Genomic DNA, 24,348 nt, shown 5'->3' with positions numbered 1-24,348 from the left:
AAGCATAGCTGAGTGATCAAAGAAAGCTGAAATAGAAAACCTAAACATCCGGACATAAAGCTAATGACAAGGCTTTCCACAGAGACCGACATTCATATTTCCCTTTGGGCCACAATTTGGATGGAAATGATAATTTGTTAGAAAGCTTTATTCCACCACTGATTCCCCTGCCCCTACCAGCTAAATGACTAGGCATGGCTCAAAGCTTGATAAGCTTTGTTAGATCTGCAGTCTTACATCAATGGCTTTAAACAGTCTTGGAGAATGTCTACTATGCCAGTGAACAATGGCGACATTTTATTGGCTTGTAACAAACTGTAGGACTGAGATAGTGCGCATACATTCCTAATATCATTGCTTCCTTCCTGGGGAAAGCAGGGAAGTATTTCATTGCACAGTAACAAAAGGCATGGTTTCCATTTATTAATGGGACAGCACCACCAGGTTGTATTAACCAACCAAGCAGCTGGCTGTGAATGAGCTGAAGCCATGAAGTAGATTAATGTGGTTGCGTTGAACCATGATGGGCAATTGCCTGTATTGCTAAACTCAAGACTTTGAAAATAAGAAAAGAGCACCAAAATATATTCCATAAATGTATTTTCACTTTGAAATGCAAAGAAGCTGGATTCTTGGTGCTTGTGTCCTGCATAGGATATATGGCACCTTTGCCATTCAAATAGCTTCCTCAAAAAGTAGGAGCTGTTCAGGCTGATAGAGTGTGCACTGATTATCACCTGGAAAGTGCTGTTCTGGATTTAGACATTTCACTTTCTTTGCCAGAGGCTAATGCTACTTAAAATAACTCAGATCCTTTATTTCTGACAGGAAAGGAACTTTATCCTAGAGTTTCCTAGCCTACTTTAAACCACAACAGACTAACTTGGAGGTACAAGTTCTCTAATGGTTCTGTCACATGAGAGGTGCCCCACCCTTGGCTTGCAAGCCAGATCTGGAACCCCAGCACTGTATCATTTGGCACAGGGACCCAAGGCCCAATCCTGGTGTGTGATGGCAGCGCATGGCCCAGTCACAGTGCATGGGGAGCCAGGCAATCTATGAAGGACCAAACTTGGCACATGGGGTCTGATTAGGCCCATGGACCAGCTCTGTGCCACTCATCTGGGCTGTGGGGTCAAAATGTTGAGCACCACTTCATTACACTGATAGATACCCAGGAAGAAATTAAATACAAATACAGGCTACAACCCGTTTCACCTTTATTGAAACATAATCACATTACCACACTCGCATGTGGCTATTTCACTACAGTGGGAACCATACCAGGATTCCATCTGAATCAGAAATAAAGTGGGGTGTCTTAGGGAAGAATTTTTAATTTTATTCTTATCTGGCTGTTGTCATAGAATCACAGAGAAGCAGGGCTGGAAGGAACCTCCCTGGGTCAGCTAGTCCAATCTCATGCCTGAGGCAGGATTCATCTCTGTCCAAACCAGCCTATACAAATCTATAATCTAACCTCTTAGTAGAACTACTCAATCAACTCTGACACAAAACAAGACATAACACCCTGACCTGCCATCATGGCAAACATCCTGTGTCTGTAAAAGGCTGGTAATATGTACACAAGAGATCACAAGTGGGCCACCCCCCACAGCTACAAAGAAAGCAAAAACCTCCACAGTCCATACCAAAAACCTCCACACTCCATACTATACCCCTAGATTTATTTACATTATTACAGAGGCCATTCACACATTTCACCTATTTATACTTAAGTGGAACACAGGGATCACATATAAAATCTTCCCACCTTTACTTCCATAGCTAAATAACACTTTAGCACTGAGATAATGATATCAAGTAATCGAAGGCAACCAACCAACAAGTTGCATGCAATCATTGCATAACATCTGTAATACTTAAAAGTCAATAATAAAATAAGCAGGGCCGATAAACAATTAAAAAAAATCACATTTAATTAAGAGAGTTAAAAAAATAGTTGCAATTAATTGCAATTTTGATTGCACAGTTAAACAAGAGTCAGCATCCCACACACAACAGCCTGGAGCCTGTGTGCCCTGTGTCTTCTCTCCCGCCATCACCAACAGCACACAGTCCCAGCCCCGACCCTGACCCACCCCATGCCTACTCTGGACTCACACTGACTAGAGCACAGCAGCCAGAACTCCTGCAAAGAGCCCTGACCCTGGCCACCCTGTGCCTGTTCCAGACTCACTCGCCCATGCTGAGCAGTGACAGTGGCTGGGCAGAAGCAGCTGCTCGGTGTAAGGAAAAAGCAGTCACTTCCCTCTCACCACACCCAGGCTGATCTTGCTGCAGCTGCTCAAATCCCATGCCTGGGCTGCCCTATGGGTCCTCTACAGTGCTATCACTGCCCCACTAAGCAGCTCAGAAGCAGCAGTGATAGTGGAGAGCAGCTGCAAGACAACCTGGCGAAGGCTCCAGGGGGCTGCAGCAAGAAGGGCCCAGCAGCAGAGGCGGGGAGAGGCTGCTTTCCCCTTGTGCCGAAAGCAACGTATGCCTGGCTGTCACCGCTGGTTCCACTGCTCAGCATAGGCAGGTGACCCAGAGCAGGTGAAGGGTGGGCCGGGGTCAGGGCTGTACACGCGGGCTCCAGCCGGTCTAGAGCTGGGTCACTCCACCAGGCCGAGTTCAGAGAGGGTGCAGGACAAACCGTATTTTGCCCACCCCTGCTCAAAATGGATGTGTGAGATTAACACCGGTTACAAAAATGAACGTGTTAACTTGTTTTGCATTAATTGTATATGTTAACTGTGATTAACTGACAGCCCTAAAAATAAGTGATAAATAAAGTACTATATAAGGAGTTCATTCACAGAAAATGATTTAAATAATCCACAGCCATCAAAAATTTAGGAATAATCTACCTTACTCCATTTTGACACCTGGGTTCTTTTTACAGACATTTTTATAATATTAATTTTACAAATAAATCTAACAAAAGATCCATTTCTTTTAGAGCTGTGGTAAATGCATTGTTCTTTGGAGAAGGAAAATATTATTCAACCTAATTTGCCTTTTTTTGCAATAAAATGTCAAGTCTTTTTATGCCTTCAAAATAAACAGTAGTTTTATTATCAGTGGCTCACTGGAAAAGCTTTTTATAAAAACAAAATTAAGATCTGCTTTTGCAGTTCTCTTCATTCAGGCAAATCCTTTATTATTCAACAGAAGTAAGGAATGCAGCAGGTCATAAAGGAGAATTTCTGTTTCACAGGTCATTTTCGGCATTTCAAATACATTCTGTTCCTAATTTGAATGAAAAATAAATTGAAATTACCCAGGAAACAACTTTTGAAAAAAAATCCATCAAGGAATATTGATTTTTTAAATCAGATTTTTACTGAATTTTATGCTTTTTCATTTTGGTGTGATTTTTACATAATTTCAGGTATCGGCAATAGTGCATAACATGCTCTAGTTAGTGCAGCATTTCTCAACCCTTGGGTTGCAACCCAAAAGGGGGTTGTAAGACTATACAAAGAGTTCCAAAACAAACTTTAAAAATGAATTCTCCTTTACAGGAGAAAAACATAGGAACCCATGGGTTTTCCCTTGCAAGCTGGCAGAGTTCCAGTCTATAGGGGGGCTGCTTGGGCACGCTGCATGCCCCATACCCCCCCCCCCCACACACACACTAGGGGGCTGGGGCCTGGGGGCAGCACGTTGGGAGTGAGAGGCACTGGGTTGGGACTGGCCATTGATGTTTACAAATGGATCCTGGTACATAAAAGGTTGAGAACCAGTGCTCTAGTGCACTGCTACTGTTGCCTTGTTGTGACAGGACATGAAAGTGGCTTTTTCATTTTATTATGAAAATTATTAATGGAAGTTACTACTTTGTGTAGATTAAAATATTTTATCTGTCTTCTTAGGTCAAAATATGTCAGTTTTGTATTCTAACAGTTTGGCACTTTGTTGTAAGACTATCAGTACATTGCTGTTTCTTGCCTCAGCTTCTTTACCAATCTGTAAGGGTATTGAAATCAAGAATAACAACAACTTGCTCAAACAGCAGTTACTTCTGAAAAACTGCTAGCAGAGATTGTCTCCTTTCCAACAAAGAGTATACCAATTAAGGCCCTGATTCAAGCCTACCATCTACCTGAGAGTCTAGATTCTTACGCAATTGCAGCATGCAAATGTGAAATAAATGAAAGTAATAAAAAAGTTGACTAACCTAACCCACCTGAGCTCGGCTCACAGGGATCAATATCCTCATCATCACTGGGACATTCAGCTGAGGCCACCAGGATGTCATCTGTGGTCTGCAATAAAAACAAAGTCAAGCAGGGTCACTTAATTGATCCAGCATGTGCTTAGATGATCGCTGGCATTCCTGCCATCCCTCAGATTTGTGGAAAGCCCCAAGTAACTGAGCATTTCAGGCTTAATATTTAATGATACAGCAATGCCCTCCAAAGTGTACATTAATGGGGCTTGACTTTTCAATTCCCACTTGTCAAAGGACTGTGTTAGATATCAAAAGCAGCCACTTGAAAGTCTCATCCATTTCGTTTTAACATAAAAGGGAACAGAGAGGGGAAGAGTACTTGCATCAGAAGTGTTATTCCTGCCTCTGTGTATCCAATATATAAACTACCCATATTTACCTTACAAAGTTGAGTGCACGAAATCTAGCCAAAAAAGAACATGTTAAGTTCCTTCCAGGTATGGACATCATAATAATGCCTCAGTAAGTTTTTCTTCAATAAATATATTTGCTTTCAAAAAAGTAACTGTATACCATACTATACCACCACCAGAGCATATGCCATATTTACCTGAATCCAAGATTAGGTTTCCCCCCATATTTAAGACAGGAGAAAAGGCCCCTCATCTTGGATTTGAGTACCAGTGAGGGGGCATGTGGCTGCTGTAGCTCTGACTCTAGCTCTGGCACCTAACCATGGTTGGGGTCAGCGCCACAACCTTAGCTGCTGCCTAACTCCCATATGCCTCTCTACTTCCTACCTCTCCCCTGTCCCTTGCGGCAGTGAAGTGCGGGGGGGGGAAGTGGGTTAAATTGATACAACCCTCTCAATTTATACATTTTCCATGTCCAAAATCTAATTATTGAGGGGGTTATCTTAAATTCAGAGTTTTCTTGGATTTGGGTAAATACAGTAGATAGCCACTCAGTAAAGGACCTTGGTATCATTAATGAACAACTAAATGAAAAACCTCTGCTCCATGTAAAAGCAAAAGCAAATATCAAGAATGGGTTAGAAAAGTAACACTGAAAATGTGGTAAGACTTATAGAAATAACCTGGAATACTGAATTTAGTTTGGGTAAACGCATTTCACACAGAATAGGGCAGAAACAGATGGGTTCCAGAAATGGAAAAAATGTATATGAAGTGACTGAACACATTAGGATTGTTTAATTTACAAAGGGACAAGTACCAAGGTACAGCACAAAGTACTCAATTGTATATGGAAATGAAATTAGGGATTCCTATTTACACTTTCAATTAGTACACGGCTAGGGACAGAAGTTACACATAAATCAATTTAAGTCATCAGAAACTGACTTAAACCTGTAAAAAGAATAGCAGTTCAGTGCACATAAAGCAGTTTCAAAATGGCTGAAACTGGTTTAAGATAAACCTGTTTGAATGTAGTATCAGACTTAATTGATTTGGGTCAAACCAGTTTATGAAATTTCTGTCCCAGACCTCTTCCTGGTTCAAATTAAATTACAGTCCTGCAGCGTCCCAGCATGCTTTGCAGTCCTGGGCTGGGCTGGGCTGGGCTGTGCTGTCTGCTCCAGCAGAGGAGGGTTGGGAGGATAGGGGGAATGGGAGGCAGGGACTGTCCCCTATCCAGGCAAACTCCGGCTGGGTTCTGGGGCCCTGCTGTTGGAAATCATGGACACCAATCACTACTAAGTCCAAGAATTTTTTTTAACTAAAAAAGAAAGAAAGAAAGAAAAAGATTAGGCATTTTAAGTATAGTGAAAAAAATCTGTTTATATCAGAAAGGGCAAAAATAAGGGAGATAAATCCTCGTTCTTTGCATCAAAAGCCTTACATCTATCAATTTTGTTAGGAGGAAACTTTCCCTGTCAACATATTAATCTTTAAATGTGTATTTCAAGATTTCTCATACCTTCCCATGAAACATTTACTACTGCCTGCAGTAAGAGACAGGCTAGATGGAGCTCAGCTATTTCTGTATTGTTCTTGTATGGGACATATGCTAACTATGGGATCTAAAATATCTTAATCAGTGTGGAATATTACATTTAATCACTTTTTGCAGTGGAATAATAGAGGGAAATGTATTATAACAAAGTGATACTCTTCACAGGTTTTAAGACTGAACATATACAATTTTTATTTCTGTACAGCTAACTCAGATTTTGCCAGTATTTTTAACATTATTCTTCTTGCTGAAGTTTTATAGCAAAGCATATTATAATAATAGGATTTCCTTTGTTATGCTTAAAACATATTAATGAATTTATGCTTGCAGAACTTCTGTTAGATAAAGAAGTGCTAGAAAAATAAAGTCAGTAATATCTGTGAGGCATAACAAAGAAAAACCTATTATAACAATATTAACATATAATATTTTAGAATTGGAAGGCTGTAGCCCAAGCTAAGACAAAACGTCTATGCAAGACATATCTTATATCACAGTGCAGTGCCTTCAATATAGATGTGAAGATCTGTAATCAGGAAAGCCTTTTATGTCAATATATGATTCTGCCAAAGAGAAAACTAGCAGACACAAAGAATGAGATGGAAATAAACCTGCAGTTTAGTTAGTTTATTTTCTGTTCCACATAGAAACAAGTGGAACTTCAGCAAAAGGATGGCTGCAAATGTCCTAATAAGTATCCAGTGGTGAATGAGGATGAATTTAAGATTACGTATTAAAAGTTTATGTCACTGTTTAAAAGAGGACTTAACATGATTTCTCAACTAAAATTCAGTGGACTGAATTTAAAATCCTAGGAATAAACACTTAAGCTCCAACTCTAAAAATAAAGATAATAAATTGAAAATGATGGGAAAATCAGTCTGAATTTTCCAAACACTCTCATCTATGTCCACAGTCCCAATTTTTATTTTTTCCTTCTAGCCTTAACATTGGAGAAGACATTGTTCTCATCTAGTCTCCTCACAGAACACTGAAAACACAGGTGTCTGGTTTTACAGACAGTTTCACATGCATATTCCTATAATATGAAGTGCGACTCTTCCTTAGAGACGGTGACTGTATATCTCACTTTTACTGGGACGGTCCCATTCCAAACATCTGTTCCAGGTGTGCTTTTGGTTTTTGTCAAATTAATGCTTTTGTCCAGTTTTTTGGTGGGAATACAGTCTCCAGCCTGGGGATACAAGAGAGGGTGGTTGGTCTTCCAGCATACTCAGAGCCACCGCCCATCCTCTCTGGTATGCTTAGTTGAGAATGGAGCTTGGAAGCTGCTGAGCATGCCAAAGGGCAGGTAGGAGGGCTGGTTTGGGAAAGACAGTCATCCTGACTTCCTAACTTCACTAGCCTTTGTTCTTTCAGAGCCCCATAGTTCCATGACCTCAGCCTTGGACACGTCAATGTGCTACTTTGATACAACGCTGTATCTTTACATCTAATGCTATTCATGCAAATCATGAGACATGGAAACTTCATGCATGGCAAGAAATCACTTCCTTCAGTTGTCTATCTGTCTTATCAGAAACGTTGTTAAATAATGACTTTGTATACACGTTATACATGAATATAAAGGATTTTACATTGTGTGTGAGGGAGGGATACAAGTACAGCATCCTGTTCTCAGGGCAGAGTTAAATAATCTTAACTGACTGTAACTTAAGTTTTCACACTATGCAATGTGCTTGAAATGATCAGAATCAATACTAAGACAGCTTAGTCCTGAAATATATGAAAGTGTGATTTTTTTTGCTACTGTTGGCTTTATAATGTGACACTTTATAACCCTAGATGTCTATCCAATTATGGCTACTCTTTATTAAAGGATATAATGTATATCTCAATGTCATCCTGATCAGTCCAAACCAATCCACTTCTTTCAAATATCAGATGTGCAAGATGGGGTCTGTTTTTACCTCTGGGTTCACCTTTTTTCCTCTGGTTTTGTGACTGCCAAAATAGAAATTATTCGGAGCTGCTATCTGGCATTCTCAGACGGTGGCCAACGCAAGCGTACCTTCTTCTTCAAGCTATTTGCACAGCTGTTGGTACCTGGGCTCATTCCAAGAACTCGAATTCTGTATTCTGTCTGACCACCTTAAGATTGTTATTCTTATGATGCCAGTTTAAAGCCACTGATTAAAGTATTGTATTGAAATGAAAGTAGAGGGTGAAATACTTAAAATAAATCAATAAAATTAAAAAGTTAATAATAATTTAACTGAAGTGTCGAACAAACCCCGCTGCTGCCAAAGAGGAACAAAGGGACAATGGTACTTGAGGGGATCAGCAACCCAAATTAGAAATGGAAGCTAGTAAAGTATTTCAACCTTTTTAAAAACTGGATTCAACATTATGTAAATAATAAAGAACCTGAAGAATATCAACAACTCCTGTTGGCCAAACACTAAAGTCTGTTCTGAAGCAAAGTCCCATTGATGTAAGTGAGAATCTTACCACAGTGAAAGCAGCAGGACCTAGACCTATGGCTAGGACAACTCTAAGGAAGTCCAACAAAATAATGTGAGATAAAATAACGTGTTTTAGTTACTGTACATCATATTTCTCTGGTGCTTTTCTAATTTGGATGGCAAGACTGAAAATAAATCAGTTTTCCTAAATGAATTGCAACTGCTGTTAGCACCCGTGATAAACACTGCTAATTTGCAGGATGCTGCACTGAGTGTTTTCATTAATCAAGGATTTAAGAGTCAGAGGAAAATCCCCCTATTGGCAGTGAGTTTCTAATAGGATAACGTGCAAGCTGGTATCATACTAATATGAGATTGGATTAGACTGTCTCTTGGGTGAATTGTCCAAATTCATCTTAAAACTGACAATCTAATTGTAGGAGATTTTAAAAAAATTAAATAAAAGAATGGCAGGTATACATCCTGGAAGGGCAGCATGATTTCTTGTCATTATAACTACTTTTCTTTGTACATTATTGTATTTTTAGAACCATTCAATTTCAAGTCTGCAGGGTTTAAGGCAGAGCTTATTTTGTGGTACCTGGCTATTGAAAGTGTCAGATGATTATGTCACTTTCTAAGAAGAGAAAAGAAGATGGACAGAAAAATTTCACAATTATTACACCAATATAAAAATAGAAAAATTACACTTTGGAAAACTGGATGTCAATGAGTAACTCCACACTTAGCTTTTGACCCTTATTCATGTAAAAAACCTCTCCAAAGTTTAAACTATTATTTTCATCAGTGATGACTATCGTTATTAATACAGCTTGCAGGCGATGGCTTTTGTCATTACAACGAGAATATAAAATGTCACCTATCTGCCACCATTTCTCGTAAAGGGGATGGCAAACAAGCTGCTGGCCAATCTGTTTTGGTTCAAATAATAAAGACTTAGTTGTAGTATAGCTATAGTAACAGACTCTACAGAGGTACATAAATACCAAGAAGTCTCCAGGGTTGCAGTCACTGGGCTACAGCAGTTTGGACCCTGATGCTTTAGACAATATTTCAGCCAGCCTTTTCTAATAATGCTTGGCTAACATTAGGTTGAAGAAGGAAAAAGACTGGAAGTAAAGAAATAATTGAAAATATAATTTATATAAACATTTTTTGCTAAACCATCTTCCTAGTCTTTGTCTTAAAAGACTTAAAAAGTATACCATTCTCAGTCATTTTTAGTGTGGGCATGGTAAGGCTTAAAGACAGCAGTAAAATGTGAAGCAAAAATTAAATTAGCACTTGTGCATTCATTAAATGTAGTGGTTTCTGCATATTTTCCCTATAGTACTTTACCTCCTTTATTTAAAAGAGTACCCCACAGTTAGTCTGAATATAGTTTATTCCTTTCTCCTTAAATAACATATTTTATTCAGTCTGAAATACAAGCAAATTCAAATTGTACTGGTTAAAGCTAATAGTCTTAATTATAAACAGCATATGCTCTTTTGACTACCATTTAAATAATTTTAGATTAGTATTTAACTGTGTAATCAAACTATTTAAATTATTTATTTATATTGCACTAGTGCCCAATCAGGATCTGGATGCTGGTTGCTCAAAAGCCACAGGAAGATGAAGACCCTGATGAAAGGCATTTACAATCCAATTTATATAATATAAGTGAGGCAAATAATAGAATGGGAAGTGAAAGGGAGGACAAGGAACATGGTGACATATTCACAAGGTTATTTAGGTTAATGGTGCCACTCCAGCTCAGTGATAAGCACATGATTATCTTTAAGCTACTGAGTGTCCATTTGAAGTCAAAGGCTGCATCCAGATGGGGGAGCATGTGCCTATCCTAGTATCTCAAAGCAGGTTGAGATGCCACAAGAGGCACACTAGGAATGAAAAAATGTTCCCCCTGCTAACTAATTTTGATACCAGGAAATCCTAGTATCAAAAAACAAACAAACCACCCTGGGGTGGTAAAAGAAATGGGCATATAATTGTCAATAAGAAGAGAGAGCACAGAACAGACAGCAGGGCAAACAGAGAATTAGGAATATCTAGTATCATGAAGAATAAGTGTGGACATAATTTTGACAAAAATATGATGAACAGTAAAAAATGACAGAGTGAATTAGGAAGCAGATAGGCATTATTTTACTCCAGCAGTCCTTCCTGCCCAGAGCAGGGGGCTGGACCCGATGATCTAATGAGGCTCTTTCCAGCCATAAACTTGTGTGAATCTGTAAGTTAAAGTACTGAGATGGGGTGGGGATGCAATTATTAGAGATGGATCGTTGAGGGTAGAAACCAGACTGGAGAGACTCTGGAATGAAACAGGAGAAAGTCACTTATACATAACATGGTCAATGAACGTAGATGTGAATGGAGCAGGGAAATTGGGTGCTAGATGAGTGGTAGTCTACAATAGTATATGTGAGAAGGTGGTATACCAGCACATGTACTGAGCAGGGAGTAATCAAAGCAAAGAGACATTCAGTAAAAGGATGAGAGAGCCAGCCAAGGTCAGTATGTGAGAGGAGATAGATCAAAGAACAGGGGAGAGATTAGGAAATAAGATGAGTGATGCAAAGATATTTTATAATATGAGGTGTAACAGGCAGGCATTCATGACATACGAGTACTGGAAAACATATTATCAAGAATAGGACTAGGGAATTAAACCTCAAATTCTCGGTCTCTTCTTTTTCTGTATTCCTAGGTATTGGATCTGTTGACACTATAACTTCATCGTCTTCCCTAAAAACCCACAGAAACCATAGAAAGTGTGTGCGCTAGTCCAGTGTGAATTTGTTACAAGATGTTTTTAAACATTGAGGCCTGACGGGCTGAACAGGAAAAAAACAGTACAGAGCCAGATCCAAAGTATAAATAAAGGATTTAGAAAACCGACAAGTACTGCTGTCTTTTAATTAGCCACAGTAAATATATATTTGTCCTAAAATGCACAGCTCGTGTACTGTTTACAAGAGGAAGGTCCATGCAGAACTTTATATTTTGGATTTGGATGTCTTCAACTTTAATGAAAACCAATAACTCATATATATATTTCTTCTTCATTTTTCTTTTCTTTTTTTCTTCAAGGGGGAATGAAATAACCCAAACTGATGGGAATACTTGCAGAAACCAACAGGGTCTGAAAAATCAGGAAAGAGCTCATGTGGAAAAAATCAAATTTCATTTTTAGGACTGGATTAACTGCACAATTTTCTAGCCAAGACTGTGTAATTTAAATTTAATTTACTGTGGGTGAAGTTGATCTCTATGAGTGGTTGTTGAGACAGTTATAGAAAAAAACTCAAATATGTCACATTAATCAATCCTATTCTTCAGCTAGTTTTTCCCTTGTGTTTTGTAACTTTTGGTAACATAGGCACTTTGTTGAGATACACACAGCAGCATAGCAGTAACATCAGCTCTAGATGACATCCCATTTGGACACGTGCCTCCAAATTTGTATTTAACCTGCTATAGGCCAAACAAGTACATCTGCATCAATTAGATTTAATCAAACCACATACAAAAAAGTCCCCTCTCATCTTTATATTACTGAAGTGATATTAAAATGCCAACATTCCAAGATCATACCCAATTTTTATGATTTTAGCTGTTGACCTATTACAATATACTAACTTTACAGAATAGTAACTGAAGACAACACAGGAACATTTGTTTCAAAATAAGCTTTCAGCAAACTGATACTGTCAAACTGCATGGTGTTCTGCTGTGTTCATTTTATTATCAGTCTATGACACCAGAAGAATGGCAAAAAGCTGAAGAGTAACACATTCTTTTTAATCAAAACATTAATATTTCAAAGTATAATAAGCAAACACTGATTTTTCCCAACACAGCCTTTGGTGTTGTGGACTGAAATTCCTTAAAGCCTTGTTTTTAAAAAGAAAAACGTTGGACCAAAAAGAATTATTTGGTTACATCTTTCCCAAACCTCAGACTCTGGGTGCTGTTATAGGTTACCTTTAAAACATTTTAAATGTGGAATGATATGCTGGCATAAAATTAAAACCGTTTCAGAGAAGTTGCAGGTTAGGGTTTAACGCGTCTTAGACCTGAACAACTCTGACTTACCATTAGAGCACCTGGCAAGAAGGGACGTGGACAGGATCCATGACTATCCGTTCTCTGGGGTGGGAGAGAAAAGTGGGGAGTGTGGCATGTTGATTGGGGGTGGACAAGCCACCATGTGGGCTGTGGCTTCCCTCCTCCTGCATCAAGAAGGATTCAGCTGAAACCACAGGTGGAAGGGGAAGTCTTTAAAAAAAAAAAAGCTGTTTGAAGTAAGTGGGAAGGGGGGGAAGTAAGGGGAAAGGAGTAAAAACTAAAATTAAACTGCAGTTGAGTTCAGAAGAGTTGAAAGTTTGCCCACAGAACAAAGGAGTGGCAAGGACTGGAACGTGGTGCATCCTGGGATGCCAGAGGAGTGAAAATAAAACATTTTACCTCTCTGGAGCAGACTAGCAATGTCCTGGAATGACCGGGGTAAAATGGATAAGGATAACCCTTGCTTGAATTGTTACAACTTTAAAACATTTAGGCCACGTCCAGATAAGCATGGCCATGCAGTAAGTCATGTGGCGGACATGTCTGTGGCACCACAAACTGCATGTTCAGCTGTTCACCATGCTGCAAGGGAGCAGTGCAGGGTTTGTGTTGACCCCTGGATATCTGGGGTCAAAAAAATCTGTGCAAAAAAAAAAAAAAATGGCAGGGCACACACAGGGGCAGCGTGCGTTACTCAAAACTGGAGCCTGACTGGCTAGAGCCAGGCTCTGGCTGCTAGCCAGTCTCTGAGTGGCAGAATTGCTGCTGCTGCAGCTCTGGGAGGCCCGCAGGACCAAGGTAAAGCTATTTCACCTGGGGTCACCTGCCACATGCGAGAGGGTGTGGCATAGGTGTTCCCTGGGGACAACTAGCAACAGCAAAAGGTGTGCTGCTGCTAGTTGTCCCAGGGAATCAAACATCCATGCTTATGTGGACATGGCCTTAGAGGGCAATTAGCGTGGGTAAACACCCTTTAATAGGTGATTGCCGCTAAGTGCTTTTATGATTATTTAAATGTTACATGTAAGACCACTCTCACAGACAGTATATAACCAATTCTCCCCCAAAAACAAGGTCACTTCTGGCTCTCAGTTCTGTAGCTACTTTAGACAAGGAGGCTTTGACAAGTGTTATCCTTCTCTTTTTCAAAATTCACCATGTTAATTTTTGCACGAAACTACCAATTTCTATCACTGCTAGTAATATATGATAGCATGCTCCATTTCCTGCCTCTCCCTCTACACCCTTCCCAAAAAAGTTTAAATAACTCAGTTCTCTGGAATTTGAAGCAAGTTTCTTTGAATAAGCTCAGAGTCATACATACATCCTCCCTAGGAAAAGCAAAAATAAAGAGAATAAAAATTCATGCTGATGTACCTTCTGTTTTTGTTTTTATTTAAATCTGGGCACCAAGGCAGGGAGTACTAAGTTTAAGTTGAACTGAATCATTTTAAAATGAAAATACTACTGAAAGATATACCGAAAAGATTATTTCACAGTAGATCCTTCCCTCCATTGTCTATATATGAACAAGGTTAATTTCCCAGAGGAACAGAAAAAAATGTATTTATTCAATTTCTCCTCTCCTGGACTTGCAGGGTCTTCTGACTAGCAAGTTAACCACCTGAGCGCCTTCTCTGTTATTTTACTCATTAGGTTATGTGAAAATTCATCCTACATCATAAATGTCTCTCATTAGCCATTGTTGATACATTTGTAGGACTAGCGATAAGACATTTAACTTTGTATCTAGTATACAACATTAGATGTTGTAAATGAGCTGTTGTTCCTCTCTCCAAAAAGAGTGATCATATCCTGTAGCTTTATTTCTAGAAAGGGTTATGCATAAGAAGCATATGTAGGAAGCATAATACACAAATGCAGATGTTATCTCTTTTTGTGGGTGAGCAGGTTTGTGTGAATTTTTCCAGCCCTGCTGCCTGGCCTGTGATCCTATTAGCTAACACCTCTGAAGTTGGAAAGGCCAGATGATTATGTGGGTGCCATCCTTCAGTAATGCGATAAGATGCAGTGTCTGAGAATGGAGAATGGTATTCTCTGAATAGTCCCTCATTTCATCCACCCCATGCTCCTTTTCTCCTGTATGCTGGAATAGCAGAAGAACAGGGGATGATTAATGTGCAAGTCATTAGATGTCACTTGTGCTTTCTTTGTAAAAAGCCTTTTAGCATACCAGTGTTTATTTCTGTTCTCAAACTTGGTATCACATTTAACAACAATAATAATAATAACAGTGATGTTGGAGTGCAAGTTTTTTTTTTTTTTTTTTTTTTTTTTTTTAGAGTTTGCATTATACTGAACAAACACGAGAGAGGGAATATGTTCAAGGACGTTTTCCTTAGAGAAAGAAACTCACTTGGGCTTTATGTGCAAGAGAAATGTTCCCTGGCATTATGTTTGTATTTTCCAGTTTCATCATATTTTTAGGTTTTTCTCTGGCTGAAGCAAACACCCTGGCCTTCATTAATCCTGAACTCACATAGCATGGCAGAGACTTTCACAGCATTTTTTATCCATGGAGTAACTGCTTATTAAAGTTAAAAAATACAGCAGTGATAGTGAAGCAATTAATTTATTCTCCTGCAGTACACTTTGCAAGTCACAGAGATTACTGAAGTTTTGGGACCTGAGACTCAGTTGGTATCCATCTTCTACAACCTGTCACTGACATTATTTCATACTCTTAATAGGAGCCTACAGAACAGATTATATTTTCTAGAGAGAAAGAACAAAAGAAAAAAATGAATGTAATCAAGAACAAAAAAGCACTAAAGTAGTGAATAACCCAAATGTGTAGGAACACCCCAAAGATTTTCCTCCAGAGATAGGGAGGGCATTCAGCACTTGGAAATATATATGCAATACACTCAACATGTAATAAGTTTGAATTATTCTTGAATCAGTTATATACTAACCAGTTCTATGATGAGCACACCTCCGTATTTTGTTGTTCCACCTCAAGAGTATCTTACTCCATTAAAATTAATGAGTTTTGTCATTAGCTCAAGCTCATAAGGAAAAGAACAAGACCTACTTTGCAAGACGAGTACTTCCTGCTAAGTAATATGTACCTTTCCCTCCTAAAAAAGTTATAATTTTCAGGGGAATAGGTTGTCTTAAATTATTTTAATTCTCATAGCACAGGAGCCCTCAACACGAGGACCAGAGAACAGATCAGCAAACAGGGGAGCTTGAGTGGGGACTCTGCCTGGACATTTTTTTCTTTCTTGCCCTTACTTCAGTGGCAGTAGGTATAGGAGGAAGAGGGAAAATTCCAGGAAGTACCAGTGGAAGAGGAAGGAACTAGTAGGAGAATCAGTGGGATGTCTGGAAGACATTGCAGTGGCAAGGCCCCTGCTGCCCCCAGCTCCCTCTCTGCCTGTATCTGTGTTGGCTTTGTCCAGTTGTGGCCATTGATCACTGAGGGTGCTGACAGACATGCAGGTCTCGGCTCTAACTCATGGTGCTTTGCATAAAGTGCTGAGTTAGAGTGCCCCCCCCCCCGGTCCTCTCCAACCTAGCAGACATTCATGTTCACCAGTTGGGTAAGGAGGGGTGGGAATCAAGCCTGCCTGCCTGCCCCATGATTAGGGTTGGGCTGATGCAGCCCCCCCACCCCACCCTCAGCTCCAGTGCTGTCTGCAGAAAGGAAGGGGGGAAGGGGAGCTGCAGACTGGGGTTTGCCCAGTCTGAAGTGAAAGGTAGGGGATGAGGTGCTGTGAGGTAGGGAGGCTCCAATCTGCCTGCCCCTGTCCAGCTCAGGCTGGGCAAACTCCAGCCCACAGCTCCCCCTACTCCTTCCTCTCTCCCTTCCTGCAGCCCAGCCCCAATCACACTGACAGACTGACCCTAGGGAATACAACTTCCCTGAGGTGCTCTACTTTGGAGTGCCTTCATCTGATTCTTCTTTAAATTAAAGTTAATTTGTCACGTGATTGGCCACTTTTAAAGCACTCTGTATCATGTCATGGCTGTTAAGCAGTTTCAGGAGACTGACTGTGTGACAAATATAACTTCTGCCTGTGCTCTGACACTTCCACGCACATTCTGGTCTGATCTTGCAAGGACTGTAGCCTCAATGTTCCTGTCAAAGACAGCCAGATTAGGGAGTGTTTGCCTATTGGATTCTCTCAGGAATTTAGGTAAGGGAGCTGCAGGAGCAGGTGAACAGGCTCAGACCTTCACCGACTCAGTGCACAAGGAGATTTCCCTCTTCATGGACAACCAGAGAAGGCATTGGAAGACAGAAGACAAAGATATTCAGGAGGGCAGAAGGCTGCAGCTTGTAACCTCTGGCAACAGAAAGCACTCCTGAATATGCACCTCTCCAGATGAAGAAAAGGTATGAAGCCCTGGTATCAGATGAGATAAGGAGCCTACTACAGTGGCAGGAAGGGATAAGCCATACACACCTTATCACACAAACTTCATGACTTACTAGGTCGAGAAGGGCATCTGAAGCCCTGTTACTAGTGAAAGGGAAGTTAAAACTGGATTATCAATAATCTCTTCTATAGATGTGAACTCTTAAAATACTGAGTAACAAAGACCCACCAAGAAAAATAAGCACATTGATGAAACAGCGCAGTATTCCAAAGTGCTTCTAAATTATGGTGTACCTTGTAATGCTACAAAATCAAAGACAAAATAAAACAAAAATAAAAGCCACCCCCAAGTAAAAATTCCAGTGTTAAATAATCTAATAACAATAATAATAATAATAATTCACCCTGCAGACCTGGAGCAGATAATGGGGAAAATACTTGTCACAAAGATACTGGACACTGAAGTGCTCTGTACAACTTCTTTTTGCACGTGTACCTCCTATTTAAACTAACAGAATTTAGACCCTCGTACACTGAAGGGAAAATATGCCTAACTGTTTCTCAGTTAGACACAGAAGATTCATTAGACCTAGGCACTTTGGAGATTCACATTTTAGATTAAATGGATTGTGCTACTGTATAATTTTCATACATGTGTTTGGATTTATTAATTATGCCTTCATTTCATAAAAGCTTAGAAGAATAAAAAACCTCCTTTATTTCATTTTAAATTCAGAAGTACAGTATACCACTGGAAAGCTCACATGGGACAAAAGTCTACCTACTTGGGTCCAGGAGCTGCACCTGTCAGTATCTTTGACTGTGATTTTAATGTACAAACTAGGCAGTGCAGGTGGTGATGCTTTAGGTCAAGAGTGCCAAAACATTTCCATTATAAAACCATATTTGCAGTTACTTATCATTTGACAAAGTAACTAACTGAAAATTTCCTTTTTGAATGTCTCCCAGAAGCTCTTTTTTTAAAGGCTCAACTAAACCAGTTATTTGTCAGAACTCAGTTTTGGGGGGAAAAAAGATGTTGTTTTGCCATGTTAAGAAATTTTTTAAAGCAATTACATTGAGAAATTCTAGCATTTTCATGGTCTGGCGCATGGATTTGGAGTGTGCCAGGGAGAAGTTGAAAAACTAAAGAGCATATGGGACCAGAAGCCAAGGAAGGTGGTGATGGCAACTGATGCTAGAACAAAAACCAGGCTGGAGCAAAAGGTCTGTGTATACCTTCAGAAGTTGGAACAGCACCTAGAATTCCTGAATCTCAACTTTCCTTTGCTATCAGCGATTATCTGTTACGTTCACTGTTAAAACACATGCTTCATTTTTCCTTTGGTAGTCAGCACATGTAAAGGATGACAATCTACTCCTGCTATCAAGTTACTCCATTAGTTCAAATGGAGTTTATGAAGGGGTTGGGGGGAAAGGGGGTGCTGAGCTGTGGCATGCATGCTACAAGTGGCACAGGCAGGTTCATACGGCAGGGAGCAGAGGGCAATTAATAGAAAGCAGAACACCTTATTGGACAGGAAACAGGAAGTAGTGAGCAGATTGGGCAGGAGAAGCAGATCACAGTGGCACTCAGGGAAGGGAGTATGTTAGGTTAATTTGTGGCATGCCTGCCAAAAAGGTTGGCCCTCACTGATGTAGGGAATCTAAAGGTCCCAAACCTGCTAATGATCAGTTTGGCTATCATGATGATGACAGTGGATTTTTGGAGAGCAGGTTGCTTGCTTGTTTTTTGAAGGTTTTTTGTTGTTGTTGTTTTCCCCCCTTTTTAACAAGGTAAATATAAAAAGTTTTGCTGAAAGAATGTTACAGGCTAACTCAGGCACTCAAAAGATAAATGTTACATGGTACCCCTCTGAGGCACAAGGCATCTATGTTTGTATATACTCTGAAGGTGTCTTGGTTAAAACAGTTCAAGCAAACTCAAATGACATTTTCCCTTCCTTATTATATTGTAGTGATATGGAATTTATGCAATTACACAGAATATGGTATAGAATTTAAAACAGAATGCAAGCCAGGAAATTAATGCTTACTTACAAAACCAAGTTTATTCAAGTCCTCTTTATATTTCAAGAAAGGCTTGCTAATTTTGTGGGTGCTTTTACAAGGTTTACTTTTGTAATGGTATCATAGTTCCATAGCTATTATACAAAAATGCTGACGTGATTTGATTGGCAAATAAACAAAAGAAAGTGGGAGGATCCTCATTAATATTCATAGGCATTTTTTAGTTTCCTAAATCAAATGCAGAAGCGAGTCCAAAAGAAGCTAGAAAAGGTCTCTTGATGTAGGTAAGTACTTTTTTGGCCCACAAATATACATGCTATATCAGACTACCTGTCTTATACACAGGAAAATTGTATAAATACTAACTCAGGGATTGAATTAAACTGATATAATTTCCCAGGTAGATGTTCATCCTTTGCTACAAGAATGTCTTTTTTGGTTTATTTTTGTTCTTTTGAAAGAGATTTAAGCTAAACCTTAAAGCAGGGGTCATCAACATTTTTGGGCAGAGTGCTGAAAACACCCACAATTTCAACTTGTAAGATGTTGTTGTGCCTTAATAATTCCTGTTTCAACACTTATTTTACTCCTCTTTCCTATACCCAAATTACTATGTGACTATGCGTGGCTTCAAAGTTGATATGCAGCCTGATCCTGCAACCCTTGCTACAGTCAGTGAACTCACTGATTTCACTGAGATGACCTCCTTGAGCAAGGACTGCAGGACTGAGGGTAGGCACTATAAAATCCTGGGAAGATCTCCCATAGATTCATCACTAGCACTTGAAATGGGGGCAGTGTCCTGGGATTTCCAATGGTCCCATATGGTCACCTTATCTATATGGTGCTTTGAACACGTAGGACTAGATTTTGAGCTGCACCAAGTTTACACAGAGTGGGAAATTTCTTGCAGTTACTGTTCTATTTCCCTGACAATGTGTCAGTGGGGAACTATGGGACTGCTTTAAATCCACTTGCTACACAGTGACCACTGTGCCAGGTAAGGAATATTAGAAGCAGTGTATGCTGCACACACCCCTCTGGTTTGTCAGGGAAATCCTTCACTAGCCCTTTCCAAAAGGACAAAGTGGGAACTTTGTGCATCCAGAATCTGCCCCAAAAAGTTTTATATAAATGCTAACAAGCATTATTATTAGGCTTGTTCAATAAAGCTGATATGTATTCAATACTGAGTCTAGCACTTTGATTCAAAGGGCTCCTAATAAGCAGGGACACAACATACATCACAATGCGCGGCAATATTTTAAAAGAAATAATAACTCTGAAATGTTATTTTGATTGATTTTTATAGCAAACTCATGCTGTAGCATCTAAGCACTGAAAAGGAATGATGGGAAAAAAAATTCACAAGTGAGGTGATACTGCCCACAGAATTTTTTCACCTGATCATACTAATTTGCAAAGATTAATTATATGGAAGGAGCCATGAAATGTTGGATTGTATGATAAATAGACACTATGACAGCAACGATTTTGCCTAATGTTCTAGTATGCTTTTTAACTTTTGAAATTTAATTACAAAAAATAAAAAATGCCACTAGATTCCTAACCATTACATTGTATTTTCAACTTGGGAAAGCATTCTGTTTCACAATAAAGGAAATTGCAGGTGTGAACCCAAGGGAGACAGACCTTGGAAATTCTTACTTTGTTGCTATAGCAATAGTTTGTGAGAATGTGTATCAATTGCTTTTTAGCTCTCAAGCATGCAGCTGAGTTCATGTATGGTGGTTCCAATCACTGGGTACACAATGTCTGCAGCTTATTGTACCCTGATAAAATTTGTAAATTACTTAAGTTAAAGTGACAGGCATCAGGTACCTGGGGAATGAAAAAATATTCACACTTTTTTTTTGGTTACAATACTTAACGCTGTTCTGTAAAACCCTTTAAATCTATGCTTTCAATTAGATATTTTTCCTCCTGCCTGGAGACAGTTTTATATAAATATGCTCTGAAGTAATGCATTTAAGTTCCTTTGTTATTATGCACAATAACATGCACAAATTGGGCCTAAACTTTTATTGTTAGAAATGGTATATTTAAGATCACATTAATTTTTGAAGGCAAAAATAAGAAAAGCTTAGGGCAGTGGTTTGCAAACATTTTATATTCCAGGCACTTCTTAACTTTTCTGAATTTAGTAGCTACCCATTAAGAAGACTATTTTATTTGTTACAGTTCTTACCTCCTCACACAGAGGCTGAGCAGAGACAAATGAACTGTTACCTCCATCCTGCAGCATCCTTAAAAGGATCTCACAGCACCCCAGATGAGAAGCACTGACCAATGGCATGAAGAAAGTTTTGAAATATTCTTTATAAAAAAGAGCGGTCTGAAAATCCAAAGCTTCAACATTCATAAAAGGTAAAGAGCATAGAAAGTTAAGGGTCTGAATCAGGCCCTGAATCACTTGCAGGTATATTTTGGCTAGTAAATAATACTTAATTTATCACTTAAAATTACACAGGCTTTGCTTATTAAAAATAATAATTTTTGTTATGTGTGTGATGAAACGGGCCCCAAATGCCCCAGGGTCGAGCAGGCCTGAATTGTGGGGAAACAATCCATGAATAATAAAAAACAGATAATATAAGGATTATATTATATGTTAACAGTAACAAGGATGACTAGATAACGCGGCAATATTTTAAAATGTGTACAAGGTTAACTGTGGGTAACGAACGTCAAAATCCACAAAATTCAGTAACAGCATAAAATGCTTGGTCTGTGCTTGCTATCAAACAAGGCCAATGGATTCTGACCCTATAGGAATGTGCAAATTACATGCTAAATTTGGCCCAAAATCTCCCGTTCAAACTACCGGTTCTTTTAAATCACAATTAGTTTTATTCATTGATTTTACATTTTCAAAACTGCTTCACCAGCAAGAGCAGGCTTGGGTCCTGTGAGTGCAAAATGTTTAGTTTCATTACCGAAGGGTTTTGCTACAAAAGATCCATTGTGATAGAAAGTGCCCTACAGAAAATGAGGCCTCTGGGGATCCCACTATCTTCTGCTTTGCTTACCAAGATGACAAACCTTCTCACTAAAGTTTTATTGGATATGCAGCTTAGCCATTCCTTAAAATTCCCTTCTCAATATTTGCAACTTATCTGCTTAATACATATACACATTTCAACATGCCTTAATATCCTGCTTATACATAACAAAAATGCCGCTGATTTCTTCCTTGGATCTTTTAAACCTTCTTGTCCAGGATTATTTGAATTAAGGAACTGGGTACAAAATCATTAATTGCACAAAGCAGCACTTAGACTTTCTGGCCATGAGTATCCAGTAGGGGTGTGCAAAGCCTTAGTTGCCGATTTGATTTGGAGAAGATTTGGCCAGATTTGGAGACCGAATCACTGAATCTGAATTGAATCAGGAGGAAAAAACCCAACCTCCGAATCGACTCAGAAAAGATTCAGAAAAAGATCCAGAGATTTGGCAGGCAGTCTTTCAGGGGAACAGAAACTGAGAAGAGGGAGGGGGAGTAGAGCTGGAAAGACTGACATCTGTAGGTGGCCAGTGACTTTGATCTTTCCCTGAGTCCCCTTGCACAGTGGTCTGAGGGAGGGATATAGAAACAGCATATAATCCTCTGTCTACAGCCTTTACGTCCCCTTTGTGAGCTCTTTCTGTCTAAGCAAGAGCAACTGAAAAGTGCTGGGAATGGCTTGGCTTCCTTGTAGTCAGTCTACTCCTAGTTTCTGTTCTTGAAGAGGATTAGATACAGCTTAGTAACTAGAATCCCTCTACTTATCCCTATCCATTCCATTTCTTTCAACTTATATTTTCCCCCCGAACCTCTTATTTGTTCTTGTTTTCCCCCACACACACTTGCTTTTTTTTAAAGTTGTGTTTTCCCTGGTAATGTGATCCATCTCTGTGCAGGAAGGCACATGCATTACACACACTACACATACTCACACAGAGAAGAGGAGGCGATATTATACAGTTACACACACATACAGTAAACACAGCACAGAAGAAGATGTCAGACACACACATCAGAGAAAAGATACTATTTTTGTTACACACACATATAGTAAACTCAACACAGAAGTAGACAGACACAGTCATATATCAGAGAAGAAGAAGAAGAGATATTATAGCTGCACACACATACACATTTTCCAGCACAGGAAAGATTAATATGAAGCATGCTGGAAAAGCAGGTGACAGGTTTTCTGGCAGGGGAGGGAGAGGCGCTAGAGGTAGTAGGGTAGAGAGCTAGAGCTGCAAGTCCCCTCCCCTCCCACCCAATAGATGCATCCTCTTTCCTGGCAGCCATGAGTCTTCTGCTCCCAGTGGGAGTAAGGAGATGGGAGCACCACCTCCCCTAACACCAGAAATAGCCACCAGCAGCAAAATGATAGTCTCCTCCACCCCAATTTTATCTCCTAGCATAAGCCTCACAATGCCAGAGGAGGAGCTGGATCTGGAACCAGGGGACCTGAGTGCCCCAGCAAAAGAAATACTGGGGACCAAGGAGTCACCCCCTGACTCCTCCATTTCTATTTTAACTGACTGGCTTCCTTGCCTGCACTGCATACCAGCCTCTGGCTTCTTTACTATTCCTTCCATCTAGGAAAAGCACCCCCCCCCCCCCCCAGTAGATTTTTCCTCAGCCTGACAAAGGATTTTTAAACCCAAAACCTTGCAAAGAAGAATTTCTCCAACTATTCAGCTGGTCTAATAAAAGGTATCAGATTGACCATAAGAACCTCGTCTGGGCTATGTCTTTAGACCAACAGGACTACAGCCTATATCCCATAACACACATAAGTGACATAAGTTTTGCTTTTAGCAGTTCGAGGTGCAGTTTCACAGAAACCTCTGCACCACTGCCTGAAACTTGGCAGGCCTCCCTCATGCCCACACAAGGAGTGATGCATGTGGCAGGACAAGGCGGCCATTTAATGCCCCACTCTCAGAGCTGGAGGCAGCAGTTTAGTTTCTCACCAGCCAGCAGGGGAAGAACATTTCCCTGCTGAGCTCCCGTGCCAGGAAGAACTTGGAAGTATAAGGGCTATATGGGGAGGAGAAGGCCCCACATCATCCTCGGCATGACCTAAAACTGCACCCTGCCGGGGTAGGGAGGCCTGGTTGGGATTGCCAGTAGCATGGCAGCCCCAGAATATGCCAGGACCACAGGCCACCCTGGTGAAAGGCAGGTAGGAGCAGGAGGCACCTGATAACCTCCAGGCACCGCACAGTCCTGGCTGGGGAAAGCCCAGACCTGTAAGATCTTTGAGAGGCCTGA

The 24,348-nt window shown here is 39.9% G+C and overlaps 1 protein-coding gene across 28 annotated transcripts in view; it reads right to left on the bottom strand.

Moving 5' to 3' along the window:
- NRXN1 (neurexin 1) overlaps positions 1 to 24,348 on the bottom strand; it is a 1,194,206-nt gene that overhangs the window by 28,670 nt on the left and 1,141,188 nt on the right. For 21 of the 28 annotated variants that reach the window (XM_019549307.1, XM_019549327.1, XM_019549313.1 and 18 more), the window contains one exon: positions 4,187 to 4,274. In XM_019549307.1, coding sequence (XP_019404852.1) covers positions 4,187 to 4,274 — 88 coding nt within the window. The remainder of the gene's footprint in view (positions 1 to 4,186; positions 4,275 to 24,348) is intronic. The other 7 variants (XM_019549308.1, XM_019549319.1, XM_019549325.1 and 4 more) reach the window with 1 other exon arrangement.

Source organism: Crocodylus porosus, unplaced genomic scaffold (assembly GCF_001723895.1).
Source record: "Crocodylus porosus isolate Cpor-Errol unplaced genomic scaffold, CroPor_comp1, whole genome shotgun sequence".
NCBI classification, from domain to species: Eukaryota; Metazoa; Chordata; order Crocodylia; family Crocodylidae; genus Crocodylus; species Crocodylus porosus.
This window is presented reverse-complemented; position numbering and strand designations above follow the sequence as displayed.